This window comes from Brugia malayi, assembly GCF_000002995.4.
Source record: "Brugia malayi strain FR3 genome assembly, contig: Bm_v4_Chr1_scaffold_001, whole genome shotgun sequence".
In the NCBI taxonomy this organism is placed as follows: domain Eukaryota; kingdom Metazoa; phylum Nematoda; class Chromadorea; order Rhabditida; family Onchocercidae; genus Brugia; species Brugia malayi.
This window is the reverse complement of record NW_025062475.1, coordinates 4,654,033-4,670,993: the sequence shown is the minus strand read 5'-3', so window position 1 is coordinate 4,670,993 and position 16,961 is coordinate 4,654,033. Positions and strand designations below refer to the sequence as shown.

Here is a 16,961-nt window from a genome sequence, read left to right as displayed (position 1 = left end):
TGTGTTGTGAATGGATTGAATTGGGTTGGTTTACTTGCACAATTGAGTCGAGTGCTTTATCTTGGGTAATTAAACCAAACAAGCAATCAGTAGTTTGACAATTTAGTGAGGAGGATGAGCTAAGCAACGGGGAGACTTCTGGAACAATGCCTTCGGTTGAGTGGTAATTGCCCTTATATAGCATGATTTGAGGGTGGAGAGATAAAGCGATTGATACAATGGAAGCTAGGAGGAAGGCTATGGGAAAGATAGTTTTTGTAAACGGAATTAGATAACAAACAAAGGATTGGAAAGATGTGCATTAGATAATATGACAGATTAGCATGGGAATTTGTTAACACATTACCATCTATGAGTCATTAAAGAATTTGAATTACAATAAAACTTACAATAAATGATTAACATGATTTGCTTAAATATAAATACATTGATTTAAATTTGACCCTTTGCTAAATTCGATTGTTCGGTACAAAGATTATTTCTAGTGGAATTTCGAGCTTGTTCTCGACACTCCCGAGGGAAGAGCGAAAAGTATTCTAATGGATAGATTTGGGGTTTATAGGATAAAACATTGTGATCTTCAACACTTTCTAAACCTTGATTATGGGTAGTACAAGTTTGAATTAAATGTAAAGGGATGGTGGTGGTAGGTATTTTCACATGAACATGCGTGTAGACTGTAATTCGAATCGGTGTGGCGTTACGAGTTTCAATTGTTTTGCAATTCCATTTCTGAGGCATGTTAAATGGAACACCTGATGTCCATTTGCATTCCTTCGTTTCTGCTGCTTGTAGAATTATCGATATTGCTACTGTTAACAGTAAGTTGGTTAAAACGAAATTTGACTTCTCCCTTTTTTGTAAATTTGTCTGGCTCCGTGTTCGATGAGCAATAGGTTGCTCCTCACCACTTTCACTCGAAATCTTCGTGTTAGTTGTGGTGTTTCGGTTTTGGATAATTGGTTCTGCTCTCTCTGATGGGTTCGCGGGGTTCTCCGGAGTAGACTGTTCTTCTGGAGTAACTTCAAGTGGATACAACGTGCTTACAGGTCGATTTAGAAGTTTTCCTGACGATGTTTCGATCTGAGCGCTCCTGACGTACCCATCATTGGCTACGTTTAATTTCTTTATCCTTGCTAGTTTCCATGTACCACGTGGTGCATGAGGCTCATCTAACAGTACCACTTCTCCTTCTATCGGCTGTCTCTTTTCTACATTTCTTGGAGATTTATGTTCTAATTGGTATCGATCCTTTAAGCTATTCAAGTATTCGTCTTTCCATATCTCCCAAAATGTTTTCAATGTTTCTAGGGTATTCGACCAGTGTTGAAGTAACCTTTCTTGTGTGGTTAGACTATAAGGTGAGAATTCGTCTTCTCTGTCGTTATTGCTATTCAGTATAGACAAAGAAGCATTGGGAATGATGAAGTCTATTGGTCGCAAAATAATTGAGTCGTCGAAATTTACGTAAGTTAAGGGGCGAGTATTAAGAATGCTTTCCACTTCGATAATCAGTGTGATTAGTTCCCCTTCCTTAAGCAGTCGTCTACCGATAGCTCTTCTTAAACTCCTTTTTGTTAGGCCGATTAATCTTTCGTAGATTCCACCGCTCCATGGTGCTCTCGGTGTTATAGTCTTACATTTGATTCCTTTCTCAGCAAGGAAATTAGAGAGTTGTGATTCTTGCGTTTTTATGGCTTGAAAAACTGCCTGAAATTGGGTGGCATTGTCCGAAAGAATGAGTTCGGGATAGCCGCGTCGCGCAACAAATCTTCTTAATGCAGTTAGGAAACTTTCCGCTGATAGATCGTCCACCATTTCCAAATGTACCGCTCTGGTGGTGAAGCATGTGAACAAGGCGATCCATCGCTTTGCTTTTTCCAATTGTATCTTCACAGTAATCGGCCCCAAATAGTCGAGGCCAATTCGTCCAAACGTTCTTGATTCAGTGATCCGCTCTTGCGGATAATTTGGCATAGGTGGCAATTTGAATGGCTTGGCTTTCCAGCGTTTGCAACTCATACAGCGGTTTAACACCTTCTTGACTTCAGCCCTTCCTTTCGGAATCCAGTAAAGCTTTCTTATTCTGGAAATAGTTTGAGGGATACCTCCATGATGCGTCGTTTCGTGGTGGTGTTGAATAATTAGTTCTGTTATTCGATTGTGTCTGGGGAGATATATTGTTTGGGATGAGTATTCCCTGTCGTTCGGCAATTGTAGTCTGCTTTGGAATCTCCAGTACCTGTCTGCATAGTGCAGATTGTACTTTTCCACTTCTTCTGCTGTTATACCTTCCGATTGGGATTGTTTTATTAGTAGTTCCGCAGCGAGATTGTAATCCTCGGGTGTAATCGGATTCCTTTCTGATACGCTGCTTAACCAGGTTAATTTTCCTTTAGATAATTTTTTGAGAAATTTTAGTACTCTTACTGTTGTTCTTATCATCTTTGTCCATTTACTGAATCGTTTTGCCTCCAGGAGATTGATTCGATTTGTATTGATGATTTCTTCTGTGGTTGTTGTTGCTACTATATTCTTATCTTCTTCGTTATCCTCTTCTTGTGGAACGTCGTATTCCCAATGAGGCCAATTCGGTTCGTTACCATTGATCCATGTGGGCCCGCTCCACCAAGGCTCGTAACTTATTAGACGAGTCGGAAAGGTTCCTCTGGTAGCAATGTCTGCTGGATTGTGTTCGCTTGGGATATACCGATATGCGAATTTCGCCATTTGTATTTCTTCCACACGATTCTGTATAAATTTTGGTAGGAGACGAGAATTGTTTTGTATCCAATGTAGTGCACAGCGAGAGTCCGACCATACCACTACCTTTGGATTTTCTAATTCCATTTGTTTGATGACAAACTGAGCTGCGCGTACACCGATGAGAATAGCTAGTAATTCTAGCTTTGGTATCGTCATTCCTTTAATAGGTGCTAATCGTGATTTAGCAAAGAGTAACGACGTATGCGTATTTTGATGGGCGTATACTACTGCAGCATATGCCACTGTAGATGCATCGGTGAAAACATGAAAGGTAATTTGTTGTGATAAATCGATTGTGAATCGCGGGATTTCCTTGATATGAGTTGGGCATTCTACCACAAGATTGTTCCAGGTTTCAATCAATTGATTGTCGAGGGGTTGATCCCAATGTATGTTTTTTCTCCAGAGTTCTTGGAGAAATATCTTGAACGGTACTATCAGTGGTACTAGGAATCCAAGTGGGTCGTATTGTGAGGCGATGAACCGTAGAATAGTTCTTTTTGTTGTTGTTTGTTCGGTCCATGGATTTAATGTTATTTGGATATGATCCTTGTGTGGATTCCACTTAATCCCTAATATTTTCTTTATTTGACTCATTCGTGCTCGGTCTGACTTGGGTAGTTGCTCATTGAATGTCTGGTCATTTGAGAGGAATTCTCGCACGTTCATTGACGCATCCTTGAAAATTGATTTTGTTTCTTCATATTTATTCAAGGCTTCCTTTTCATGGCTCGCTGATAAGATGATATTGTCGACGTAGAGATTCTTCTTGATTTCACGTGCAGTTTCAGTCTCATAATGTTCCAAATGATAATTGAGAGTTGCTGATAATAAAAAGGGTGACGATATCACTCCAAAGGGAACCCTTTTGAATCGATAGCATATTAAATTATCTCTGTCCACCTGTTTCTGAATATCTTTTACCCATAGAAAGCGTGTGCAGTCCCGTTCCGTTGGCAGCAACTCTAATTGTAGGAAGGCTTTTTCGACGTCAGCTATTATGATGATTTTCATTGTTCTTAGTCGAATTAATATTCCAGCTAAATCGGGAAGGGTGATAGGGCCTCGATACAAGACATCGTTTAAGCTTTTCCTGCCTCTGAGGTGAGCGGAAGCGTCATAAACTATTCTGACCTTTGTCGTGGTGTTATCTGATTTTACCACTTCATGATGGGGCAAGTAATGGATAATACCTTGATGGTTTGTGAAATGACTTACCCTTTCGATGACATTGGATCTTAACTGTTCATTGATTGTTTCATTGTATGTGGTAAGTAGATGTTGGTTGCGGTGAAGTCGCTTGATTAACGACTGTAAGCGTCCGAGACATAATTCGAAATTGTCGCTTAATTTGGAACTGGTGTCTTTCCATGGCCATGCGACCTGGTATCGTCCATCGGATTTTCTAATCGTTTGCTTAAATTGTTTTAAGGCTTCTTCATCGTCATTGATCTCGGGTTTGTCTTGTATGCCTATTAGTTCCAGTTTCCAGAATTGATCTAAATCTGGAACGTTGATCGTGTTAGCGGCGTAAACTATTTGTGAGGACATTCGTGAATTGGGAGAAATTTTCTTTGTATAGCCAGACCCAGCCAGGATCGGGCCCACTTTAGTGTGGAGCAGTGTGAATCCCGATTGCAGATTCTCTGCTTTGTCGAAATTGATGAATTGAAAGAAGTGGTTGGCTCCTATTAGTATATCCGGTTGCTTCCATTCACTGTGGAAATCAATTGTTGGACTTCCTTTGAGGGATCGTATGTCGCTTTCACTTAAGTTGACTACTTGTAGTTTGTTTGTTAAATAGTCCACGGTGTTCGCTTCGAGCAACACTGTACGGTCCTTTCCGATTTTTATCCCTATTTCAATTCTGGTTGTAAGGTGCGTGTTCGGGTCCTTTTTGCCGAATGAAGCGATGTTTAATTTCCCTTCATCTGTTTCGTTAAGCATTAGTTGTTTGGCTAAGTTCTTTGAAACAAAGGATAATTGTGATCCAACGTCGAATAGGGCTAAAGCCCTTTGTTGAGTATTTGGATTAGTTGGGTTGAACACATTTATCTGCTTGCATAAGAGTAGGATGCGCTTGTCACGTTTCTTCTCTTTTTCGACTATTATATTTGTCGTGGTAGTGGAGTCTGGATCCTCTGGTTTATTGGGCATTTCCTTGAATTTGTTAGGGCACAGCGCGGAATTGTGTTGACCCTTGCAGTGGAAGCAATTCCGTTTCTTGTTTTTGCATCTGGCTGCCATATGTCCGATCTTGAAGCAGTTGAGGCAAGCGTTTAGTTTCTTCAGACGTTGCAGCCTTTGTTTGAGAGTGGGATAAATCTGGCACTCTTCATCCCAGTGATTCTTGTTGCATAGTGCACAAGGTCTTGATAGGGCTTTGATGATGGGTTTCTCCGGAACAGAGGTTGTTAAGGCTGAAGTCTCATTGGGATTGTGTCGTAGTCTTGGCTTGCCTTTTATTGGAGATTGATTCTCCATATTCCCTTTAAACCATAGGGACTGGCTTTGTACTACTTCTTCGTTCACAGATGCAAGCTCCGTGAGGAAGTTTCGGAGTTTGGTGACAGACCACGATTCCTGCCTCTTTCTTCTGTAAACCTGTTCTAGGATCCAGGTTGGCAATTTCCCTTCCACAGCTATTTCGATACCGGACTGCTCTAAATTCTCACCGATGGCCTCCAATTGTCGAAGTGTTCGCTCAATGGCCTCAAGCGTTGCTTTCCACTCTCTATCGTTCTTTTTGATGGAGTATAATTCGGTGAACAAGGCTCGTTTGATGGTGTAAGGCTGCCCAAACCTTTCGACGAGGACATTTCTTACGATACTGTAATTCTCCGGAGTTATGTCATAACCTCTGATAGCTTGGAGGGCGTCTCCTTTGAGACATGTGATGAGATAGTTTAGTTTATGGATATCGGGAATTGCTTGTTGATGTATAGCTGTATCAAAGCTATTCCAAAATTCCCTCCAGCGTCTTGGATTCCCACTGAATGTGGGCAGTGGTAGTTGTGGGAGATTTACTGTAGGGTATTTACCCGCTTGTGTGGGTTCCTTGGGTTGAGTTGTTTCCTCCCTTACCATAGACTGATTTAACCGTTGTAATATGAACTCCGAATCATTTTGATACATTTTTAAATGACTACAGTTTGTTTTGCTTGTAAAATTAAGTTGGTAATACCTGATTCATCGTCGTTTATCTGAAGGTATCGATCTTCTTCTTCTTTTCTTTTGGTCGAGACTGAAATCTGCTGGATGAATTGTTTCCACTCTGTATTGACCGATTCCAACGCCTCTATGTATATTTGGATATGCATGATTTTTTCTTGGGTGATCCTTCTCCGTTCCTGATGAAGACGGATTGTTTCGTCGGTTGTTGTCATTTGGTCGACCGAATCCAAGTTCAGACGCTTGATTTCGTTGAGGACTTCACACAATCTTCGTTTTGTTTGGTCTGCGGTTCTGATGATGATGGATGACATGTTCCCGGCTCGTGGCACCATAAAATTGTTGTGAATTTTGGATTGGATTGGTGTTGTGAATGGATTGAATTGGGTTGGTTCACTTGCACAATTGAGTCGAGTGCTTTATCTTGGGTAATTAAACCAAACAAGCAATCAGTAGTTTGACAATTTAGTGAGGAGGATGAGCTAAGCAACGGGGAGACTTTTGGAACAATGCCGCGATTGAGTGGTAATTGCCCTTATATAGCATGATTTGAGGGTGGAGAGATAAAGCGATTGATACAATGGAAGCTAGGAGGAAGGCTATGGGAAAGATAGTTTTTGTAAACGGAATTAGATAACCAACAAAGGATTGGAAAGGATGTGCATTAGATAATATGACAGAAGAGCATGGGCATTTGTTAACACATTACAATCTATGAGTCATTAAGGAATTTTAATTACAATAAAACTTACAATAAATGATTAACATGATTTGCTTAAATATAAATACATTGATTTAAATTTGACCCTTTGCTAAATTCGATTGTTCGGTACAAAGATTATTTCTAGTGGAATTTCGAGCTTGTTCTCGACATGTTTCACATTTATCTTTTTTCTAACTATATTTCATGGAAATGACATAAACATTCTGATTAATGGAGATATGTAAAGTTCAAAGATCAAAACATTTGGATATCTAAAATAACAACCTGTTAGTTCCAACTCTAAAATTGATTTGATCAGTGGGTTCTGTGCATGACTTTTGCGCCGGTTACTTTATTTCACTCTTGTATTGGTTTTTCAATAACAGGAGTGAAATTTTGAAAATGAAAGCTTTTGTATTGCCAAGTGACATGAGCGACACTAAAATCAGTGATGGTGGGGGGGGATAAATTAAAATTTTTTATAAGTGGAAATAATTTCTCGTTTGAAGCTTAATTTGATAAGCCAAAATGCCCACACTGTTGCTCTTAACATGCGAGTCTAAAACGCTTCTCATCTGTAAATTGAAATTTTATTGATTTCAAAGTTTTCTTTACCTTTCTAATAGTTGTCATAATTGCTCTATTAAATTCACCGTCTTCTTGGTATTTGAATTCCTATTGTGGCTATTTAAGTCACTGCAATCCCTTTCATCATGGTTGATAGTTTTTGAGTTTACTTGGTGGAATTCCTCTAGTAACAACGTTCATTTGATTATGCGCACTTGGAAGATATCAGGAAGTGAAATCTGCCTTTCATATCTCTTCTACTCAATTTTGTATAAACCGGGAAATAATCTTGAATAATTTTTGATCCAAAATAGAGCACATTTAGAATTAGACCAAAGTGTTACAGGCACATCTTTTTGCTTCAATACAAACTGTATAATTTTTACCCCAATTAGTACTGAAAGTAATTCCAAACGAGGTATGGTAATTTAAGTGGGGCAATACGTGATTTAGCATAAATGAGAAATGTTGAGTTCTTACCATATTTTTTGATAATGAGAACATACATTGCTGCTGTGTATGTTTTATTTGAAACATCCGAAAATACATGTATTTCTAGTTGATCTAATGGGTTTATTACAGGTCGAGCTATTATATTCTTTTTTTTTTTTTTTTTTTTTTTTCGATAGGTTCAAGGCTGCTCTCACAACTTGTTTTGTTTCCATAAAAGTTGAAGGAATAATTTTAATGTAATCATTGAAGGAACTAAAAACCCTAGAGGGTCATACTATGAAGCAACAAATTGCAAGATAGTTCTCTCAGTTACTTTCTTTTAATTCCATAGTTTAAGTATTATATTATACGAATTATATTTAAATCATAAATCCAATTGATACCAAGAAAACTATTTTAGTTAGAATTATCCTTGTCGTAGTGTGGATTCATTGTTTTGATAAAAGATTCATTGTTTCAAAAATGGAAAAAACAAAGGTACACAATTTCACAAGAAACTGCGTGGGGTATTTTATGGTCTTTTTCATGTGGAAACAAAGCCTAGTCAATTATTACTTTGCAGTTTGTAGCGTTACGCTTCTTGATTGTAAATAAAAGTTAGCAGAATTTCATAGTGATTTTCAGTTTTTCGAGTGATATAAAATTGAAACTTATTGCATTGCGACAAAAATGATTTAATTCGAGAATGAACAAATGCTAATTTAAACAACAAACATAATCAAATTCTACGGAATCGGTTTCCATTCATAAACCAAGAAAACTATCTTTGTTGGGATAAACTGACAAAATATGGTTGCACAATCCTATTAAGTGGAACTACAAGTGGTCTGCCAGTGCTGAAACAAAAGGACTGTTAAATGATGCAAAGAAAACAACGCTAGTAGTGTACTTATGAGAAGATATTAGAAGGTAAACTTACTTCCAAGGTAGCATTGCATCAGTTATTCGTCCAATCTACAATAATTGATTGAGGAGACTCGTGGCGTATGGAGTAACGGTATTCTGCGATGTGCTTAGAAAGGTAAAGGTGACATGGGTATAGTTCTCGTTGACGATAACATCAGTGGGAAAAAAATCGTTCACCCTGAGAACCCGCACTTTTGATTTTTTAGTTTTTTTTTTTTTCAGTGTCACATCATATCTATATAAATTCTCAAAAATTACCGGAGCGGATCGCTTTGACGCTACTAATAATATGTCTGTGCCGAAAATGCAAAAAAATAATATGAAAAGTGCAAATCGTGGGTTTTTCATCGTTTGCAAAGCGTTTCCAGAATTAGTGCCTTAATGAAGGGAAGCAATGTGAATTTAATACAAACACATATTACAGTGAGTTAAATTTTAATTTGATGAGCCTTGAGGTTGCGACTTTTCAGTCTAACGGAAAAGGACGGCCAATTTAGATTTTCAAGCAACTTACCAATCGTTTTTTGAAAGTAAAAATGAAGACCGAATGAATTCGAGGGATACGATGCAAATATACAATGAATTCCATGTCAATTTCGTTTCTCTTTTAAGCTGAATAATCTTTGCTCATTGCATGAATTTAACAACAAGTTTATTATAAATTTTGATCAATTAATCTCGTATTAATAAAATGGAAAATGACTTTTGTCCTACGTAAATCCGCATACTATCGAAAAAGGTTGAAAGCATTCATTTCAAAAGAAATAGATTCGATGTTAACACTCAATAAACTCTAGCAGTAGTTAAAAATAACAGTAATTAAAAGTAATAGTAACCAGACAGTGTATTTTTCATTGATGGAATCTTCCAGAAATATAATTTGTATGTGATAACGAGGATCAGTTTTAATAGTAGAGTTTTTTTTTTTTTTTTTTTTTCATTACAAAATGTGAAAGAAATGAAGAAATAATTCCTTATGAATAATATTTAATAAAATTCCGCATATCTGTATTTGTGGTTACATGTTATCATAAATGAGCAAAATTTCTGTCTTTGGCATGAAATGTAATCTTTATTAAATTATATTTTAAACAAACAAGCGAAATTAATTATCCACAAAATTACTTCTTTCGTCTTTTTTCTTTTCGTTTTTAACGCAGTTTCTGTTGATAGTATAAATATTAATATATTATCTTTTTCGATATTTTTGCTTGCTGCAATTGAAGACAAACGTTTATGACAAATTATATTAAGCGTAGCAGAACAGTAATCACTGTAATATTTGCCAAATTTTTTTAAGACAATCAAAAAGTCGTAAGTTACTTACAATCTAATCAATATTTATAGATTATTTGAAACAAAAAAATTGAAATATGTATTTTGTGTGGCATGTGGTGTCTGGTGTGGTGTATGTGTTTTTTTGTTTGTGTGTGTGTGTGTGTGTGTGTGTGTGTTGAAAATTATCCCTCAAATTTTTATTAGCTAATTGCCATACTCTTATATTATTTATTGGTAATTTCAGCCACCAAAAAACACTCACAAATAAAGTATCCCAATTCATTTCAATCCGCTGATCCTTCTTTGCTATCGTTTCATATCGCGCTTTGATTTCTTCAATTTTAGAGCAAAATCCTTATCGGATATGCCTTTCATCGTCTACAACGATAATAAAGCAATTTGTTTCTTTTTGATAAAATATTCGAGATTTTAGAAAGTTTCAATATCTTTAAAACATATTTATTATGATAATCCATGGAAATAGCTACAAATGAATCATTTTATTCTGTCAAATTTATGTTAATGAATAGCTTATAATTTTTTATTAGTTTCTTTATGTAAAATAAAATTTTAAACTAGACTAGGTCACATACACTATTTTCAGGTTGTCCTGATTTTTGTTTGTCAAGGCCAAAAATGCCAAAATTTTTGCCCATAAAAATGTAGAGTGTCTAAAAGTACAATCAATAATAATTTAATAAAAATTGCAGAGGAGTTTTACGCTATTATGTTTTATTGTGATAGATGTGATTTATTTTATTTTCTTTAACCTTATATTTCGGATTGTCGTCATCAGCAATTTCCATTATATTCTCTCATTTCAGGCAATGATTCTTCTTGTGTTACGACTTTTCAATTGTTTCAATTGTGTTGAAGCATAAAATATATAAAGCAATCTTGACGTTGCTGTAGTGTGGCCAAAGTCAAAGAAGAAATTATATACCAAATCAATATGATTTATATCGGTAGTCCGATATAAATCTCTGATACAGTTTGTTTCCCAAGTTTTTGCTAAACCGCTAATCCATTTTCACTTCCAAACTACTAAAATCTCATCAAAGTCTTAAAAAGGAAAGAATATTACAAAGCCTTAACTAAGCAATCTATACAAATTCTAAAAAACAGTATTTGCTTTAGCTTTCCTGTAGTAATGAAAAACATTAACTGTTGTTAGAACTCACATCACTTCACAGTTAGTAATTATTTTGTAATATGATATAATGGAGAAAATGACAGTATTAATTTGTCATCGAACTTACAATTGCAATCACAAAGAATGACAAATGTATTTCCACCTTAACAAAATGCACATTTTTTCATGATGATTTTGAAAATGGATTACAGTAATAAATCATCTCGAAAAGCAAAAAAAATTGCCCAATAATCCATCGACTACGTGCACGTCAGTGGCCAGACATCTCATTGACAATTTAACACTTTACATGAAGTGATTTTCAAGAGATTCGAGAGATTTTTAGAGAGAGAGAAAGAGAGCTTCGAGAGATCACGAAGTAAAACTTAGATTCAATAGGGGAAATTTAAATTTATCAAGCACAAATATTATTGGATTTTATAAATTTATAATGTCTATGTGTACGCATAATTAGCTTAAGTTTCTCATATGATATTAACGTTGACAAAATTGTTAGGATTGTAAGTTTAGCACTTTAGTACTGACATGTTAGTTCAAAATCGGGTTTAGCTTATAAATAAACTGTTCATCGTGTGTTTTCATATGTTTAATACATTCTAGTTTTTAGTGTTCACTGTAAGCCTCAAAATAAAGACTTTTCGACTGCTTCCTTGTTAAATGAATCTTCCCAATTCAGAGAAGTAATAGCATCTGGCCAGTTGGCATGTAGATTGGAATTTCATTAAAGTAATAAGTCATGGTTGAAAAACAAAAAATCATTAAAGAACTTAAAGTTTGAATCATTGTATCTTCCTAATTCAGAGAAGTAATTCAACCAGAATTTATACAAAATTTCCAATTGATGGCATATTCTCGCTAAAATTTCTTCAAGAATTGTCTTGATGAGAATGGTAGGCACAGTTATTTTTTGGTAATGACTTAAATTTACATTATTTTTAATGAAAATTAACTTATTCCTACTAAAAATGCATTTGATATAAAAATAATATAATTAAACAATTTGGTAATGTCAAATTCCAACTGATCAAATTAAACGTTCAAGACATAAAAGCTGGTCGAATAGTGAACTTGAAAGAGGTCAATTAATGGAATATAATACTTTCCATGCAATTTCAGCAGATGAAAGATTGTTGGAATAGAACAAAAGCGAAATATGTAAATTTAGCTCACAACAATTGTCAAAATGTTGTACATTTTCTGTTGTACATTTTTATAACATTATCCATTCATGTTTTTTCACAATTGGTTCAAACAAAATTTTTGTCACCCGATTTTTTTACTAGAGAATAACAAAAGATTTATTGTGTTTCATGTGACGTAATCCTACTAGATTAAGCATGAAATGTTAGCATTTCAGTCAGATTCCTGTACAGTACGTCAGTTAAGTGTAAATTGAAAATGTAATACTCAATGAGAAGAAAAACAGAAGTAAAAGAATTGGAAAGTTATAGAATATTGAAACAAAAAGAGTGAGATTCATCTGATAAATAATGATTAGAATTATCATAATGAAGTTGTAGAATTTCTGCATCATTCTGATGATATTATCAGAAATATCGTGCAGCTTCTCATTCTTGCGCACTTGTAGAGTCTTTTAGAAATATTTTCAAATTAATGAAAAATGATGAAGTGATATTAATTAATTATCAGGAGTTACACGACAGGTAACAATTGATGGCTGTATGAATTTAATTTTTCATGCATGACAATTTAATTTTTAATCTTTTATTCGTGTAATCCAAAAGCGTATTCATCAGCTATTAATTTAATAATAGAAAAATTACAGTAAAAGGGAAAAAGTATGAGGAATGATGCAAATAAGACAGATTAAAAACTGTTTAAACCTTTGGTCGTTTAATTCCAACCAATCTGAAATAAAAACTTTCAGTGGAGTGTTTCTGTCATTGTAAAAATTCAGTTTTTCATCTTGCTCTTCATTTCAATGACACAAATCATCTGGTTGAGCTTTCTGCTTTGTATTGTTTTGGCTGAGAATGGAACTATCTCTCTACTAAATCTCGACATCGATGACATTACATGGGATGACTGTAGCAATGGGTACTTCTCAACTAGTTTCAACATCCTTGATAATAGCAATTTGGAGTCGATCCTAGGTTCAAGCATTGATGTTCATAAAAGAGATCCAGAAAATACTGGTAGAGAATTACCAGGATCATCTGCTAGGAATTTGGAGATTAGCATTTCATCTGATTTTTCGCACTTCGATTTCACTGATTTGTGGAAAAGTGAGCATAGAAGCAATGAGGATTCGAAAATCGAAACCGTCCCAATTACAACAGGAAACTCTCAGTTGCAAGAATTGCCGAGAACAGATGGTGAGAATATGCATAGCAGCATTTCATCCGACCCTCTACACTTCGTAGATCTCAGTCATTTCCGCGAAATTAACGATGCAAGTACTAAGGAATTTGAAAACATAACTGATCTCGTTACTGCGAAAAATTCAGAGTTATTTGTTTTGCAAAGCGCTTCCATTACAGGTAACATTAAGCTTTTGCTTCTAATATAAATTAAAACCATAATCACTTTCCAAACTATAACAATTATTTACCAAATGATAAATGGAAGATGCTAATTGCAAAAACAAATGTTATAGAAGAATTTTTCAGATAAGAAAAATTATGAGTGTCCCCATGTCGGATGTACTATGAAAACAAAAAGTCACCAGGAATACATGGTTCATAGAAGAACGCATCCCAAACCTTTTATTTATGAATGCAAAGTGTCCGGTTGTGGACGAACATTCACTCATCAGTCAACACTCGTCAATCACCAGAAAACACACGGGCCTAAACTTAAGTGCGAAAATTGTGGCAAAAACTTCAACTCGAAGTATAGACTAAACGCTCACGGGAAACGCTGTGCGAATGTTCCATGTTAGTTCCACAAATTCAGAAAATTTTGAACATTTTTTACCTGACTGTCTACCTGAAGTGGAATGCACAGCTGAGAAATATTGTTGTATAGCAGTGAAGAATTAATTTGACACAAAGAACTCAATAAAGAGATTCTTCTCGTTTATGTTCCATATAAAAAACAATAAGCAGTACTTGCTGTTCTCAGAATCCGATAAACTTAAAAATTATTTTCTTAAAAAGTCTTATGCTTTTACGTGAAATTGTGATATAAATACTAAAGAATCATGATCTTATCACAGCGGAAAATCCACTACGTTTTTTGTTTAAACAGACGAAAAAAGAACTAAGAAAAGGTGACCTAAGCTATATGAGATATATTATCACCGACATTTTTATGACCAGTTTTTAAATTGCGTTAATTAATTGCAAATTGCTATGATAGGATTGCAAAAAGGAATGTTATAAAACAATTTTCCAGATGACGAAGATTACGAGTGTCTCCATGTCGGGTGTACTATGAAAACGAAGAATTACAATGAATACGTAGCTCACAAGAAAACGCACCCCAAACCTTTTATTTATGAATGCAGAATGCCCGGTTGTGGGTTAACATTCAATCACCCATCAACATTCTCCGGTCATCAGAAAACACATGGACTTAAACTTCAATGTGGAAGCTGTGGTAAAATTTTCAAGTATAAGAGCCATCTGTTCTTTCATAAGAAACGCTGCGCGAAAGCTGCATGTTAGTTCCACAAATTTAGCAGAACTTTAAACATGTTTGTCTATCTGAAGTGAAATGCACATTAAAATGTGTTGAGAAAAAACCGTTGTATAGCAGTACAAATTCACTAAAGAAATAGATCCTTCTCGTTTATATTCAACAAAAAGAAAGATAAGCAGTACCTGCTGTTCAAGGAATGGAATAAGTTTAAAAGTTATTTTCTTAAGAAGGCCTTTGCTTTTACGTGAAATTGTGGATATTAAACAGTAAAAAATCAAGAACTGATGATCTCATCGCATCAGGAAATCTACACTTACATTTTTCATTTAAATACATTAAAAAACAAGTAAAGAAGCTATTTGAAGTATATTATCACAAGCATTTTAATGATCAGTCTTCAAAATGCGTTAATTAATTACAAATTGGTACGATGGAAATATGAAAACAAATGTTACAAAAGAATTTTTCAGATGAGAAAAAATATGAGTGCCCCCACGTCGGGTGCACAATGAAAATGAACAGTCGCAAGGAATACATAACTCACAGAAAAACACATCCCGAACCTTTTATATATGAATGCAGAGTGCCCGGTTGTGGGCTAACATTCAATCATTCATCATCATTCTACAACCATCAGGAAGCACATGGGCCTAAACTTCAGTGCGGGAACTGTGGCAAAATTTTCAACTCAAAAAATAATTTGAGGTCTCACAAGAAGTATTGTACGAAAGCTCTACGTTAGTTTCACAAATTTAGCAGAACTCTAACATGTTTGCCTTCCTGGAGTGAAATGCACAGCTGAGAAAGATTCATTATATAGCAGTACAAAATTCATTAGATCAATATTTAACAAAGACTCAACAAAGAGATAGATCCTTCTCATTTATATTCAACATAAAAAAAGATAAACTGTATCTGCTGTTTAAGGAATGGAATGAATGTGTAAAATTGTAGGTATTAACAGCAAAGAATCGAGGACTGGATATGATTTCATCGCAGCGGAAAATTTACAAAAAAAAAAAATTTTAAATACATGAGAAAACTAGTAAAGAACTGTGACCTGAGCTGTTAAGTATATCGATAGAATTATAAAAACAAATGTTGTAAAAGAATTTTTCAGATGAGGAAAATTACGAGTGCCTCCATGTCGGATGTACTATGAAAACAAAGAATTACAGTGAGTACATAGCTCACAGAAAAACGCATCCCAAACCTTTTATTTATGAATGCAGAGTGCCCGGTTGTGGGCGAACATTCACTCATCCATCATCATTCTCCATTCATCAGGAAACACACAAAATTAATGTTCAGTGCGAAAATTGTGGCAAAATTTTCATCTATAGGAATAATCTAAGCGCTCATAGGAAGCATTGTACGAAAGCTCCACGTTAGTTTCACAAATTTAGCAAGACTTCAAACATATTTGTCTGTTTGAAGCGAAATGCACGAGAAAATGTGCTGAAAATGTGCACATGAAAACGTTGTATAATAGCTATACAAAATTCAGTAAATAATGCGATGCAAAAAAAAAGCCATGTAAAGAAGCACTTAATTGCTCCATTAGGCCAAATTTCGGCAAACTTTTTTACCTTTTGGTATATTCATTCTAGCCGTAACAGAAAGCAATTAACAATTCGCGAATATTTCGGAAGAAATACGATAAGGTGCTCAAGAATGAGAAGCTACACGGCATTTCTGGTGCTATCATCAGAATGATGCAGAAATTTTACAATTTTGTTGATATTCATAAATCTATCTTATTTTATGGAGTAAATACACATTTGCAATTTTTCTCCTTATGAAAATTTCAGCCAATAAAAATTAATCATTACATAAATGAATTGACATTATTCAAATAAAGTAGCTAATTAATCAAGTAAGAAATATTCCTTTTATTTGATTTTTTTGAATTATCACGAAATGAAGCTTAGAATCAATAGGGGAAATTTAAATTTTTCGAACACAAATATTATTGGATTTTATAAATTTATAATGTCTATTTGTACGCATAAATAGCTTAAGTTTCTCACATGATGTTAACATTGACAAAATTGTTATTATTCTAAGTTTAGCACTTTTAGTAGTTCTTTACCACTTCCAATAGTAAAAGGAGGTTAAACAGTGCAAAGAAAATAGCGCTAACGGCAAAATTATCAAAAAGCATAGTGAGCAAACTTATTTTTATGATAAAATTGTAACACTGATCTACCCAACTTTCAAGTGTGGGAAATTCGTTCATTTCGTCAATAATATTCCGATGACTTTGTGAAGAAAATAACTTCAAATTCAAAATATTCAATTTCTTCATGCATTTGAACAGTGACAGCAATAATAATAATAGTAATAGGTCATGATAATAAT

At 34.8% G+C, this 16,961-nt stretch overlaps 1 protein-coding gene and 1 non-coding gene across 2 annotated transcripts; both read left to right on the top strand.

Moving 5' to 3' along the window:
• The first annotated feature begins 7,487 nt into the window (after positions 1-7,487).
• Bm15632 lies at positions 7,488-7,543 on the top strand. Its single transcript, XR_006228013.1, has one exon. It is a non-coding gene; the product is annotated as a small nucleolar RNA Bm15632 (small nucleolar RNA).
• A 5,396-nt stretch (positions 7,544-12,939) lies between these two features.
• Bm17366 (Uncharacterized protein) lies at positions 12,940-15,992 on the top strand (the record flags this gene model as incomplete). The annotated part of the gene is made up of 5 exons (XM_043076553.1): positions 12,940-13,498; positions 13,628-13,894; positions 14,355-14,571; positions 15,183-15,337; positions 15,721-15,992. The coding sequence occupies 5 exons, from the start codon at positions 12,940-12,942 to the stop codon at positions 15,990-15,992; spliced, it is 1,470 nt and encodes a 489-aa protein (XP_042932487.1).
• Between the last annotated feature and the right edge of the window lie 969 nt (positions 15,993-16,961).